The 12992-nt window shown below is 47.8% G+C and overlaps 1 protein-coding gene across 9 annotated transcripts in view; it reads left to right on the forward strand.

Moving 5' to 3' along the window:
- Positions 1-12992, forward strand: part of SLX4 (SLX4 structure-specific endonuclease subunit) — a 30706-nt gene that overhangs the window by 15695 nt on the left and 2019 nt on the right. For 8 of the 9 annotated variants that reach the window (XM_017809031.1, XM_017809026.1, XM_017809034.1 and 5 more), the window contains 7 exons: positions 1115-1397; positions 2673-2761; positions 5400-5546; positions 7169-7338; positions 8543-10992; positions 12104-12206; positions 12420-12887. In XM_017809031.1, the coding sequence (XP_017664520.1) occupies positions 1115-1397; positions 2673-2761; positions 5400-5546; positions 7169-7338; positions 8543-10992; positions 12104-12206; positions 12420-12887 (3710 nt within the window). The remainder of the gene's footprint in view (positions 1-1114; positions 1398-2672; positions 2762-5399; positions 5547-7168; positions 7339-8542; positions 10993-12103; positions 12207-12419; positions 12888-12992) is intronic. The other variant, XM_017809033.1, reaches the window with a different exon arrangement.

Here is a 12992-nt window from a genome sequence, read left to right on the forward strand (position 1 = left end):
TCCTAGTGTGAGCTTTGCTCCTGTGTTGCACTAAGCAAGGATCTGGGTGAAAATATTGAACTTAAGACTGATGTTTTCTAGCACAGAGAGATATGAGTGCCTGGAGTTGTAAAATAAAGCATTTGCACTTCAGGCTTTCCTTATGCATCCCACTGCCTCTCGGTGCGTGTGAGCTTTGATCCAGTTTTCAGTTCCAGTGTTTCATTCCGGGTTTACCTGGATCTGACTCTTTTAGTGCTCTGTATTTTTATAAAAAGTGCCCACAGAAACAGACAAAGCCCTTTCAGTCTCTCCAAGAAGAAGGATATCACTTCCCTTCCTTCCCTCTTTCTTCCCTTGAATTATTTGGTGCTTCTGTTCAAAAACTACTGTGCATATATAGGTGCTTTGTTTAATACTTCTTCCCTAGTCAAAGCCCAGTGTTTCTCTGGATTGTTGCAGGTTGGAGCTGGAGTGGGTGGAGGGACTTCATTCTATGAAGAGTTTTGACCTTCGTTCAAGCCAAAAACTGCCACAGAAGTTTAAAAATAAAAAGTAGGAAGGTCTTTAAAATCATGGCAAGAGTGTGTTTTCCTTCTGATTCTTTCCATTCAGAGAAATGGCTAAACCATTTTTCTTAAAAATAAACAAACTCTTTTTATTGGGAAACAGAGTCCAAACCTGGAAAATATCTGCTCCAAGGTGAAAGTTTGATTTAGTTACACGTAACTGCAAAAGCATTTCAGAACTCAGAACAGAAGCACCTGGAGAGCTTCAGCTGGGACTGTTGCAGGCACTCCAGCTGTAATGAAATATTTAGATGATGGACTGGGAGTATTTCCTCAAGCCTTTCTCTCTGCTTGGCAGTTGCCTGCAAAGAGAAACCAACTTCCTGGAGAAACCAACTTTTCTGTTATAGTTTTCTTTCTTCTGTTCAGAGCTGTCTTATCTCTGGAGAGTCCTTCATAAAAACTGCAGAGAGCTGTTCCTCAGAAACCCCTGTACCTGGGGAATGCTCTGTGATCCTTCATAGATGTTTCAAAAGTAAGAAGTAGAGACCGTACTCTGAGCTCTGCAAATATATAAAACAGGACCTAATTTATTGGTGTCTTTTTTTCCCTCCTCTTTTGATCAGAATGATAAGCCAGAGAACCTTGTGCCATCGGTGGGATGTCATCAGCCAGAAGTATCCCAGCAAATTCAGCCTCACCCCAGTTCTCAGGAACTCACTTGCACAGAAACTGGAGGCCAAACTTCTGATGAATCCAAGCCAGGCCCTGAAGGAGATGGGCAGTTTTTATCTCCCAGCCAGAAGGATGTTCAGACTCTGCAGGACCTGGTAGAGTTGGCCAGGGAAGGACTTACCCTTACTCAGTGGAACCTTGATGTTGGCCACGTTCAGGCAGCAGAGCAGCCAGGTGAGTTCTGGCAGCCTTTGAGCCCTGTCCCTGGTTCCTTCAGCCTCACAGGGCCACACTTACACCGGGCTAAGTCAGAGAGCCATGACATCACCCACAGGTTGATGGTGTTGATCCGAGAGGTGTTTTTGTGGGGGCACATTTTCCTACAATAAGCTTTAGATGTAATCAACTTGACATTTCTGAAATGATTCATAAATCCCAGCATTTAAGAGAACTGCTGGACAGCAGGTGCTAAATTTTATTTTTGAATTCCCTTAAAGATAACAAGTATTTTCTGCCAGGAGGGAGTCTGGATGTGTTCAACAGCTGGAACAAAATCCTCATCCCTGCTTATCTTGGGCCCACAAGAGAGATGGAAAGGGACTTTGTACAAGGGCATGCAGTGATAGGACAAGGGGAATTGGCTTCACACTGAAGGAGGGTATATTTAGATTAGATATTGGGAAGAAATTCTTCCCTGTGAGGGCGGAGAGGCCCTGGCACAGGTTGCCCAGAGAAGCTGTGGCTGCCCCATCCCTGGAAGTGTCCAAGGCCAGGTTGGACGGGGCTTGGAGCAACCTGGGACAGTGGAAGGTGTCCCTGCCCGTGGCAGGGGGTGGAATGAGATGGGCTTTAAGATCCCTTCCAGCCCAAACCATTCCCTGATTCCATGATTGTATCTGGACAGCCTTTCTGTTGTGTGCACTGTCTTTTCAGGTCTTGAGACAGTCGGATGAGAGATGCACAAGAGGGGTGATTTTATGTTGGACATGGATTACCCAAACCTGGAGTTTATCTGTACCTATACAGGGTTGAAAAAAGTACCAACATCTGGAATTCCTCTATGGGCAGCTCTCTAGTGTCCCCAGTCACAGTTGCATGTGGTGCCCAACTGCACATTTCAAGGTCACTAGTAGCCCTTGAAGTGGTCTGGCTGTTCAGCAGAATGTGTTGTGTGTCCTGTTCACCTGTGAAAGAGAACATGGTTCCTCAGCTCACCTGTCTGCATTTGCACTTGGATATAATATTCCTCACTTCCCCTGCTAAACTGCAGCAAATGATCCCTGGTCCTATAATGTATATAAATAACAGCTGAATGGTGCTTGGGTACCCACAGCCTGTCACAGCCCAGAGCCAAACCCTCCAAAAAGGCACGAGGGAGAGGCTGAGCCTTCAACATAGCCAGGCTGGTTATAGCAGCTGTCACAGCAAGGATCCTGTTAGGAGTTCTTAGGTCACTCTGGCTCACAAAGAAGTTGTATGTGATTTGTGATGTGCATTTTCTTCCCTGAGGTGAAGAACTGAGTCCCAGTGATCCTCCACAGAGTGGCTTTGTGCCCCCATCCAAAGAGAGGAGCCTCCTCAGGAGCAGCAGTAAAAGAGTAAGGACAAGCCTTTTTTTCCCCACTTTTTATGTATTTGTTTATAACAATAAAAAGGAAGCTATAGCATTTGTTCAATTCTTACAAGTGTGGAATATTTCCCATTCCTTTGTGTGGAAACCAAGAGGTGCTTAAGGTTCACAGTGATTGAGGACACCTGGGGGTGTTTCACTGATGCCTGGGGGTTTCCTGTGCTTTTTCCAAGCATCCTGTGGTTTTTTCAGTGCCTGTCCTGTCTGACGAGTGATGATTTAGAATTCCAGGTAACAGGAGGCCAAGCTGTGCAGGTTAAAGAGTTATGTTATAGCATTGAGAGTGTTTGCAGCATGTTAGGCAGGACTCTGCTTTAATGCCCAGGTTATCCAAGAGAAAACTGGCTGCAGCCCAGGAGAGACAGAGATGAGGATTTTCTTATCAAGTCTGTAGTGTCCTGTAGAGCCCATCTTACCCTGGATGCGCCAGTGGATGTGTAATCCTTCATGACTGTATTATCAGTTTTCTTCAACTGAAGTGTCTATAAAAGTAAAATAATTCATTTTCTTACCAAGGTTATGTACTTTATCTGGTAAAACTCAGTCTTTGGTTTGATAATAAATAATCATGCCATGAAAGCTGGTACATTTTGGTGCTAGATAAATTTTGATGGCCTGAGAATGTACTTTCCTATTATGCTTATAGGATTAAGATACTTCTAAAAGGAGACAAGTCTTTGAGGTGGGAATCAGTATTAAACTTGAGCATCCCAGCTGCTTGGTACAGAAACTCTCAGTATGCTTTGAGACTATTAAAAAAAAAAATAATCCTTAGCAGGAGAAAAGTCTTGTTTTGTTTTCTGAGCCTGTTAAATCAGAGGCCTTTAGCAATACAGAAACTGTTCTGACATTCTTTAGTTGCACCCAGCAAAACCAGTATGACCATTTTTTCAGATACAGCTTGATTCCATGGTAGTTTTCCTGAGCAAATGAAGTGTTGCTGAAGAGCTGGATTGCCAGTGAGAGAGATTTGTGCTTTATATGAGCACAGACAGAGTGTAACCATGCAGAGCAGATGCACCCCTTGCACTGGTAACACATCCCCCTGTGCTGAAGGCCCTTGGTCACATCGGTGGGGTCCAGTTTTACAACCTCCTCAGCAGGAGAGAATGCTCTGGTGTGTTCTCCAACAGCAGCACATCCCCACTCGGAGCTGTCTTTGGGCCTTGCACAGAGAATGGAGCAGCCAGGAGGTTTCTGGCCTTGTTTGATTTCCCCACTCTTGATTGGTAATTTTAGCCTCAGCAGGAAAGCCGTTCTGGGCTCTCTGCCTGGGGCGGACCATCGGGAGGCTGTGTTTGCTTCTGGCTTCCCCAGAACCGCCTTGCAGGTGTTCCACCTGCCAAGAATAAGAAAAGCAAGAAACATCAGATTAGTTTCCAGACTGAGTTTCCTGTCTTCCCCTCGGAGATCAGTCCACACCACTGCCACGACGTGCAGAGTCTTCCCCAGACCACCCATGAAGGCTGGAGGAGCCGCTCCCGTGTGTGCTGCTAATTACTGTTGGCTGGAGAAAGGAGAAAGGTTGGGTTTCCACAGCCCACTGCTAATGTAGAAACCTGCTAATAAAATAAAGAGCTGTGTTGTTCCAGGTGGAACCGCATCTGCTGCACATTTTCCCTGGAATAAAACTTGCACCTCCTCAGCTCTGCAGTAAGTTTGAAAAGCACAAAATCGATGATTAGGATGTTAACCATCAACTGGTTTCTGCTTACAGTCAGCCAGCCTCTCAACCCAGCCGTGAGCTGAGGGTGTTTCACACTTCCCTGAAACACCAGCGACTTCCAGAGCTGCAACACTTGGAGGGATCTGAGTCTTTAGGTGGTTTCCTGGGGTTTGTACTGCGAGCAGCTCCAGAGCATTCATCCTGGCTGTCTTTGGCAGCACATCCCAGGCTTGACCTTACCATCACCATAACCAGTCTGAGGTAGCTCAGCCAACCAGCCCTCCCCAAAATTCCAGCAAGGGGTTCTAGAATGATAGTAGAAGTTATGTTTGTTTTTTTAAATTAGAGTGGAATTTTCAAAAGGTGTTTCAGTAACATGCTCATAAATTCCTTTGAACTGGATGCCTACATTAGTTTTATTCCATGGGGGCCCTTTGGTGCAGAGCTGCTCTTCTCAGCTGTCACTGCCAGAGAGGGAAAGGCTCGTTTCCCCAGCCCTGAGTCATCCTCTTTCCTCTTACCCTAATTATAGCAAATTGAGTTCAAGTCTGTTAAAGTGGAAATTACAGTTTCCTAAAACTGTGGTGGGAGGCAGTAGATTAAGAGGCAGCTACAGGCTGTGGCTAGACCACACCAGGAAACGGTGTGGTGAGGATCTGAGGGTGATAATGGGCTGTGATACAAGTACAGCAGAGTACAACACCTTCTTGCCCTTCAAAATGGACAGATTGGGAAAAAGTGGAGGAAAACAAAACCAGGAATGTCTGTTTGTCCCATGGAAGACCTGAAGTTCATAAACCCAATGATTACCTTCAGGAGGCAGAGGTGGTGTGTTCAGGCACAGCAGTGCTGATAAACTCTATTATTCCTTCTGTTTTTCCAGGGAAGCGTTTGACAGCTGTAACCTAACATCTGTCTTTGTGTTCCTTCTGTGTCCCAGTCCTCTCTCAGGCTGCTGGCTGAAGATTTCGGGGCAATGGTCAACAACCCCCACCTGAGTGATGTGCAGTTCCAGGTGGACTCTGGGGAGGTCCTGTACGCCCACCTGTTCGTGCTGTACGCGCGGTGCCCGCCGGCCGCGCAGGCTGTAAGTGCTGCTGATATTCCTTCGGGAATGTCACTGGGAATGTCACCCACGGCCACTCAGTGCTCCGGGACCAGCACAGAGCACTGCTGGGCATAATGGCCTCGGGACCAGCAGTGGTTCTTCGGCTCAGAGAACCAGAACAAATCCTGACAAAGTGGTGAAATATGTGGTGTTTTGTCTGTGAGGAGCCAACAATCCTTCCTTGTGTTCCACCCCTGAGCAAGGGAGGAAGCTTCCCAAGTGCTTCTTGCCCTTGAATTTTGGTACCTGGGCAATCTCAGACTGCCTTGTCCATCTTGGTGTGTCCTGCCTGGCACCCAGGCTGGGAAGTGTGAGCAGGGAGTAGGAAGATTCTGGGAAGAACTTTAACCCACACAGAGGTTTTGTCACTCTTGCTTTGGAGGTATCTGCATTGACTGTGCTTTTTGCAAGGCTAGTGAAGGAGTTCTTATGTTGCCAGAGCATTTTAGGTTGAATAGCTCCAAGCCTGCTCCTGTGCAGACAGGATAGAGAGCCTGACATTTGAGTTCTGCCCTTTCAGGAAGCTGCCTCCAGTCCATACAGCAGTTCCCTGGCAAAAGGAACATTCCTTAAAGCTGCCCTTTGGAAACTTTAGTTCTGTTCTCATGTGTGTTGGCCGTAGCATCCCCCGCCAGGGTGACTCAGGTCATTTCTAAGGGCTCTATGAAAGTTCAGGGTGGGGAAGCAAGTTCATATTTGCCACCCAGCAGTCTTCATAGGAATTTTTTAGGGGATCTTCACAGCTATTAGCAAATGTGTGTGTGCTCCCAAAACAAAACTACTGGGTTAGCCACGTTCTCTTACTATTTCCTGCTACTCAGCATTCCCATCCACTGATTTCATGAGCAGGAATCATTTGTGTGGGTAGAGTTGTGGGATTTGCCCTGACCTGTAGTTTTGACACCTGCAGAGCAGCATTTCATGTTTATTTTCTGGATAGATGAGGAAGTGCTCCTCTTTGATGGAGATTTTGATTAACAAGGAGGCAGTAATTAATCAGAGACAACTTTGGAGCTTGTGTTTTCTGTTGTGTGGGGTCCCCTAACTTTGGAGAGAGTTTTGGATAACACAATATGTGATTTGGCTGCCAAGGGAGTGAGACCTTACTGAGCTGGAGATGCATTTTGGCCAAAACCTGAGATCAGGCTGGACCCACAAAGATAATGGTCCAGTCAGTGGAGCAGTTTTTTGTGTGGTGTCTGTTTTCCTGTGAGAACCAGAGTTTGGGCAGCGCATCATGGGGGTGGGTAAATTCAAAACGGACCAGATGAAGCTCAGCTGTAGGGAGGTGTAGATAACTCTGGAAATTCTGCTCTGGGAAGTAATTTGATTCCAAAACTAAGTGCAGAACTCTAAGACCACCTTTTATATGTGTGACTAAAATGAGTAATTAAACTCCATCAAAGCTGACATCCATGGGGTCAGGAAGGATGTGGGGAGCTCTGTATAACTGCTCATCTTGCCTTCCCTCTGGGGCATCGGGTCCCGGTCCCCGGGCAGGACACGTGTGAACAGAAGCACTAAGCTGAGAGGAACAAGGCTGAATGTTGGTGTTGCTGTTCCTTTGGTAGCAAACAGAACTTTGCTTTGCTGTGCCCCAGGTTCACAGCCAGGGGTTCGTGGTGGAGGAGGACGGGGCGGCGCCGACGCGCCGTGTGCTGCTGAGCGACGTGACGGCCGAGGCCGCGGGCGCCTTCCTGCGCTACCTCTACGCTGCTGACACCCACGTCCCCGCAGGGCTGCGGCCCCAGCTCGGCGCCCTGGCTGCCAGGTTTGTGTAACGAGCATGTTTTGGGATCCCCTCGTGCTGTCAGCCACACAGACCCCAGTTTCACAGAATCACAGAATCTCCTGAGTTGGAAGGGACCCACGAGGGTCATTGAGTCCAACTCCTGGCCCTGCACAGGACCATCCCCAAGAGTCACACCATGTGCCTGAGAGGATCATCCAAACACTCCTTGAGCTCTGTCAGCCTTGGTGCTGTGCCCACTGCCCTGGGGAGCCTGTTCAGTGCCCAACCATCCTCTGGGGGAAGAACCTTTTTCTAATATACAACTTAACCCTGCCCTGACACAACTTCAGGCCATTCCCTGGGTGCTGTCCCTGGTCCCCACAGAGCAGAGCTCAGGGCCTGCCCCTCCTCTGCCCCTCACAAGGAAGTTGTAACTGCAATGTCTCCCCTCAGTCTCCTCTTCTCCAGGCTGAGTTTGATATTTTGCAGTTTTAGTGACTTACAAGTTCCACAGTCCTCTGCTACATCTTAAATGAAACTTACACATAAGAGATGCCCTCATCTTTTCCACAAGTCTCTCTTTAGGTTGTACCTGTGTGAGAGTTTCTATGTTCAGTGTGTGCTCAGCAGTTTGCCCAAGGGTTTGGTCTCAGGAGGTGCATTGGCAGCTGGTGTTGACCATGATTAGGACATCTTCTATATGTGATTTTCACTTCATCTGAACAACACTTGCAGAATGTACTGGATGCTCAGAACTTTAATGTGTTGTGTCAGTCACGTTCTCAGTCGTGGTCCAAGGCATGCACTAAGTAAAGAGCTTGAAACAGAACCAGTTGCTGAAATATGGGGGAGGAAATGGCTGGTTCTTGCCCAAATATATGTATAAGTGCCCTGTCACTCCAGAAAGCCATAGAATTTGCACATGGCAAACATTATCCAGCCCCAGCCATTCCGCAGGTCTCTTCCATTGCCAGTGGCAAAGGGATTTTTTTAGTGTAGTCGTGTCAAACTGACTGTTAGGTCAGTCTCAAACACAAAAAAGAAGAATGTGCCTGATGCTTTCATGTGAGTGACACCTGGAAAGGGGGATTATGTATTTCAGGAGTATCCTGGAACTTGTACATCTTAGGAAACAAACATCCTCTTGCAAATTCCTTACAAGGCTCACAAGAGTGATCAGGTAGGCAAATGGTGAAGAAATACTGGAGGAGGAAACACTAATGTTACTATTGTATCCTCACAGGTTTGGTGTCAGGGAACTGATGGCAGAGTGTGAAAACAACACCGGAGAGAGTCAAGTGTCTTCTGGAGTGGATTCAGAAGATGATCTTCTCTCTGTGAGGGATGACAAAGATTGTGAGGACAGAGCTGAGAACTTCCAAGATCTCTTGAACTCAGTGTGGGTGGGTGAAGATGAGGAGGAAGAAGCTATGCTGACTCCTGAATGCCAGAAGGAAGATGACAGTGGGGTGAGTGAACAGGACCTGGAGGAGATCTACGAGTTCGCTGCAACTCAGAGGAAGATGGCTAAAGGTGAAGGAGAGGTGAGCGAGGGAACAGACTGCAGCATCTGCAGTGACACTGAGACAGCTCAAGGTACAGACCAGCCACCTGAGGGGGAAGAGGCAAAGAGACCTGAATCTGCTTCAGTAAGCAACAGCTTCAAAGATCCAAGGGATGGCAACGATGTGGAAAGATCTAAATGTGACTCGTCTGCACAAGAAGAGAAAATCCAGCCTATAAATAGATGCAAGAGCATGAACCATCCACAGACCGCTACTGTGCCTCACCACAGTGAACCTCAAAAATGGGATGGAGCATCCCATGGTGCTAATGAAGGGGAGGCTGTCAGTGGATGTGAAGGTGTGGAGGATTCCAAGTCATCTCGGGTCTCACATGACGAGGCAGATCACTGTGAGGAACAGCTTCCTGGTTCCCAGGGTGCTACTGATGTAAATGGTGGTTGTGAGCCCTTGTTTTCTGCCTCTCAGGGGGATCACTGGGAGCCTTCCCCGATGAAAGAAGTTACCAAAGAATCAGGAAAGTCCCCTAATGAAAAACATGTTGATCTTAATGACTCATTTCTGTTCAGCAAGTCACAGAAAGACCACTCACCATGTAGGAATGGTTTTTGTGGGAGTCCAGCTCCTAAACCTTATATGCCCCTTTTTCCTGCTGTTGGCTCTTCACCTGCATCTCCAAAATCAGAGGGAAAGTTTGCCAGAGACCATGTGTCAACACCAAAGCAAAACAAAAAGGAAAAATCATTTCCCTGTGATGAAATACACTCCCAGAAAGCCAAGGAGCTGGATGCTGCACTGAGAAATGAGAACATAGTTTCTCCAGCAGAGCTTCCTCACAGTGATTTAAACAAGCACACACATGTCCCAGTGTTGTCATCACCAGGCAGGACTCAGGATGCTGCAGCTCAGGGGAACAAGGAGGGTGATGTTATTGTTTTATCTTCTGATGATGAAATGGAGTTACAACAAGACAAGAAGTCACCAGAGTCCATCCCTGCTCTGAAGGAAATGGAAATCCCTGGGCAGCTGAAGTGTACAGAAATAGAACAAGGTCCTGAGGTACCAAAACCTGAACATACCTCATCAGTTCCTGAAACAGAGCAGAGATCAGCCCAGGTCTCATGTGGCAGTACAGACTCAGTGCATGTAAGTAAAGATGTAGAGGTGTCCCCTGAATTGCCCCTCAGCAGACAAACAGGTGCTTGTACAGAGAGCAAAAGGAGTCCAAACCCAAGCCCTGAGAAGAGGCTCAGTCATGAAATGTCCTCAGGCACAGATAGCTCCTGGCTCGTGCCAGGCACACCAGTTCTGAGCAAAAACAGAAGCTTCTCAACACAGACTCACGTCACAAGTATTAATTCTTTAAAGAGTCCAAGATCTAAACTCAGCACAAAGAAGTTAGCAGCAGGTAGTAGTAACCATGAACTTACTGGAAATTTAAAAAAAGTCCATGAAACAACACTGTCAGATAAAGATTTGCCTGTGGAGAGCTCAGCCACTGAAAGGAGCGTGTCCAGCAGCCCAGCAGCAGGCTCCCTTTCCAAGAGCTCCCCACCAGTTCTTCCAGTGGATCCAGTTCTCCTTTCCCCTGGCCACACCAACACAAAAAGCAAATGTGCCAATGTCTCAGGTTTATCCAAACCTCCGTGCCATGAGCAGCCCCTGGAAGATGGACCAAACATCAGCGTGGTTGAGGTCGAGGACGGTGAAAGGGAAGTAAGTTTGCCTTCTCTGGGCAGCAGTGTCCTGCTCTGTGAGGAGCCCCCGCTCCCCACTGATGACTGTTGGCACGTTGAGTACCTGTCACCAGTCAGAGGTGACAGCCAGGACTCCGGCCAGGTCAGCTGTGCCAAGATCAGCACGGTCAGCAGCCCCAGCCCTGGCTCTTGGCAGGACCAGTGGGAGAGCCCAGTCCACACGCAGGGAATTAAGGGCAGCACCCCTCTCCAAGGAAGTCCTGCTGGCAGGAGAACAACTTTGCTCTGCCCTGAGAAGAGCCCTATTGAGGCATCTTCATCGCTGGGCAGCAGACCCAGTTACCTCAACTCCAAAATCTGGGATGATTGGAATGGAGAAGAGAAGGAAGATGAGTTTCCAGAGGTTCTTCCTCTGTCTCAGAGGTTGGCAGCTGCAGCTGGTGCCTGTCAGATAGATCCTGTCAAGACTCCTGGTAAGAACTTTTATTCCTACTAGATTTGTTGGACTAGTTAAAATTGTGTTTAAGTGCTTATCTTACCTGTGGCACCCTTGATATATTAAAAGGGTCTTTGGGCCTTCTGATCTGAAGCAGTTGGCAGGGCCAGGCACAAAGAAGGTGCAGTCATTTGCTGTGGGAGAGAGCCTAATAATAAATGTGGGATTCCTGGAGCACAGCCACTTGTGTTTTGTTCACACCAGTCTTTTAGAGTGTCAGTACTCCTTGCAGCAGTTTGTGGGTACCTGGAGAGAAAAAAAACAACCAAAACAGAACAAAACACAGCCTTCAGCCTGCATGCCAGTGGGTATTTGCTCCCTGTAGAAGTGGCTGCTCCGTGCACTCTTGCTTTTCACACATCCATGCAGCAAAGCAAAGCTCTTGCATCCTGCAAAGCTCCATGGGTGCACTGCTGCCTCCTGCTGCCTTCTCCTTGCTGGATCTGGGCCCTTGTGAGAGAGCTCTGCGTGCCCAGCACACGTCCTTGCGTGGTTCTTTCCATGTAAGACCAGTAATTGATGTCACAGTATCTAATGAAATATATTATTAATTATGCCATACTAAGTGATTAGTTTAAGGGGTGTTTAGGACACGATGTGTGGGACTGCCTGTGCTTCGTGGTATCAGTAAACTGGTGTCATTAAATCAGCATCTAATTCTGGACCCCAGTAGCTTGATTTGCTCAATTTTTTCTGCATCAAGTCTCTATTATGAAATTTCTTTCCTGGGAGAAGAGCCACTGCCTAGAATTCAGTAAACATGGCTTTTAACTGCTGTGTAAACATTCCCTGCTCTAACAAAGCCCTGAATGGGCTTCATTTTCAGATGTCATGTATGTCCCAATTTAAGCTGTTTTCTGATGTAAAGTCAATAAAAACCAAGTATCTCGGTTTAGAGAAAAAAAAAAAGTGTTGTCTGTTCAGTCCAATATGAAGCTGAGTAATAACTAAAACAGCTTAGAAGAAAGTAGTTGCTGTTAAACCATTAGTCTATAATATTAGCTTTCTGCCACTTAGAGGGGAGGTTACCAGCCATTTTAAGTTCTTCCTCTACTAATTCTGATCATGATAATTTCATTCTGCTGCAGAACCTTCCTGTCAGGAGCACAGCAGGTCTCCCAGCACTCCAGTGACCCCCATGCCAGCTTATTCCATCATGGAGACCCCACAGCTGAAGAAGGAGTTGAGCAGGTAAGTGTTACCTCCACCAGTGCAGCTCTTCAGAGCAGGAACTTTCTGGCAGGTAGTGTGGAAGAAGGTGAACCATGGGGAAGCTCCAGCCAGTGCTTTTTGAGGTGACATCCCACTTTTCCAGCTGTGCTTCCCAGCCTGAGCCTTGCCCTGAGCTGTGACAGTGGAAGGTGCAGCGTTACTGTAACCCAAACTCCCACCTTTCTCTTCCAGATTCGGAGTTCGTGCTCTCCCAAAACGCCAGATGGTGTTGAAGCTGAAGGAGATATTCCAGTACACTCACCGGGACGGGGACTCTGACTTTGAGGATGACATCCCCTATTCCCAGCCTCTCCCACAGGAGTCCCCGGCCAGGCGGCCGAGGCAGCCGAAGGCAGGCCGGGCTGGAGGCGGGAAGGGCGCCGGCGCCTCCAAGGCTGGGGGCAAGAGGAAGCAGGTGGTCACGGCTTCTTCAGGGCTCCCTGTGGATAAGGCTGATGATGGATCCTATGGGAAGGGCTGTGCAGCACCCAAGGGGAGAACTAAAGTGACACCTCACCCAGAAGGAGCCAAAGAGCAGGAAAAGCCCTCTGTTTTTTCAGGGCCTCTGGCAGCTGATGGTGAGGAACCGGCGCTCTCGGCATCTCAGGAGTCGGCAGCTTCTTCAGGGGATGGAAGCAGCATCTCCTTTGGATCACAGAGGTAAGGCAACAAAATCCCAACCAAAACACTCAGTGGTGCAGGACAGAGATGAGGTAGGAATGAGGCAAAGAGAGGCGAGTGTCTGTGTGGCTACAATGGCCCTGC

Source organism: Lepidothrix coronata, unplaced genomic scaffold (genome assembly GCF_001604755.1).
Source record: "Lepidothrix coronata isolate B3197 unplaced genomic scaffold, Lepidothrix_coronata-1.0 Scaffold24, whole genome shotgun sequence".
NCBI classification, from domain to species: Eukaryota; Metazoa; Chordata; class Aves; order Passeriformes; family Pipridae; genus Lepidothrix; species Lepidothrix coronata.